Source organism: Alligator sinensis, unplaced genomic scaffold (assembly GCF_000455745.1).
Source record: "Alligator sinensis unplaced genomic scaffold, ASM45574v1 scaffold137_1, whole genome shotgun sequence".
Lineage (NCBI taxonomy): Eukaryota > Metazoa > Chordata > Crocodylia > Alligatoridae > Alligator > Alligator sinensis.
This window is the reverse complement of record NW_005842545.1, coordinates 310,168-310,618: the sequence shown is the minus strand read 5'-3', so window position 1 is coordinate 310,618 and position 451 is coordinate 310,168. Positions and strand designations below refer to the sequence as shown.

General features: G+C 60.8%; 1 protein-coding gene across 1 annotated transcript in view; it reads right to left on the bottom strand.

The window, feature by feature from the left end:
* The window catches only part of PHF8 (PHD finger protein 8), a gene marked incomplete at its 5' end in the record, with an annotated part of 13,477 nt that extends 13,028 nt beyond the window's left edge, over positions 1-449 (bottom strand). Inside the window, one exon of the mRNA XM_025213659.1 lies at positions 373-449. Within this exon, the coding sequence (XP_025069444.1) occupies positions 373-449 (77 nt within the window). The remainder of the gene's footprint in view (positions 1-372) is intronic.
* Positions 450-451: the final 2 nt, after the last annotated feature.

Genomic DNA, 451 nt, shown 5'->3' with positions numbered 1-451 from the left:
GGCTCCTTTCTCTGCCACACAGCCCCTCCCTCCCTCCATAGCACCACCATAGCCCTCTGCCCCACCCTATAGTCTCCCCACAGCCCCCTTTCCCTGCCCCATTGCCCCCACCTTCCCCAGACAAGAACCCCTGAATTGGGGTCCTCTGCCCTGTCCCAATGCCCACCACCCCCGTGTCAAGAGACAACCAAACCCCTGCTCCTGTCCCACCAGCCTGGGTTCTCCATGGTACCATGATGCATCCAGCTCTGGGGTGGAGCAGGGGGAATGGCCAAGCATAAAGCTGACTGGAGAACAGTCCTGGGGCAACTCCATACCCCCATAATGGCCCCCACCTCTTTCCCCACCCCCATAACTGCCCCGGGTCCAGACCTGCCATGGAACCAATCCTGGCAGGCATCACACTCAATCATGAAGCGGGTCACATCATAGGGCAGGCGGCAGAAGCAGG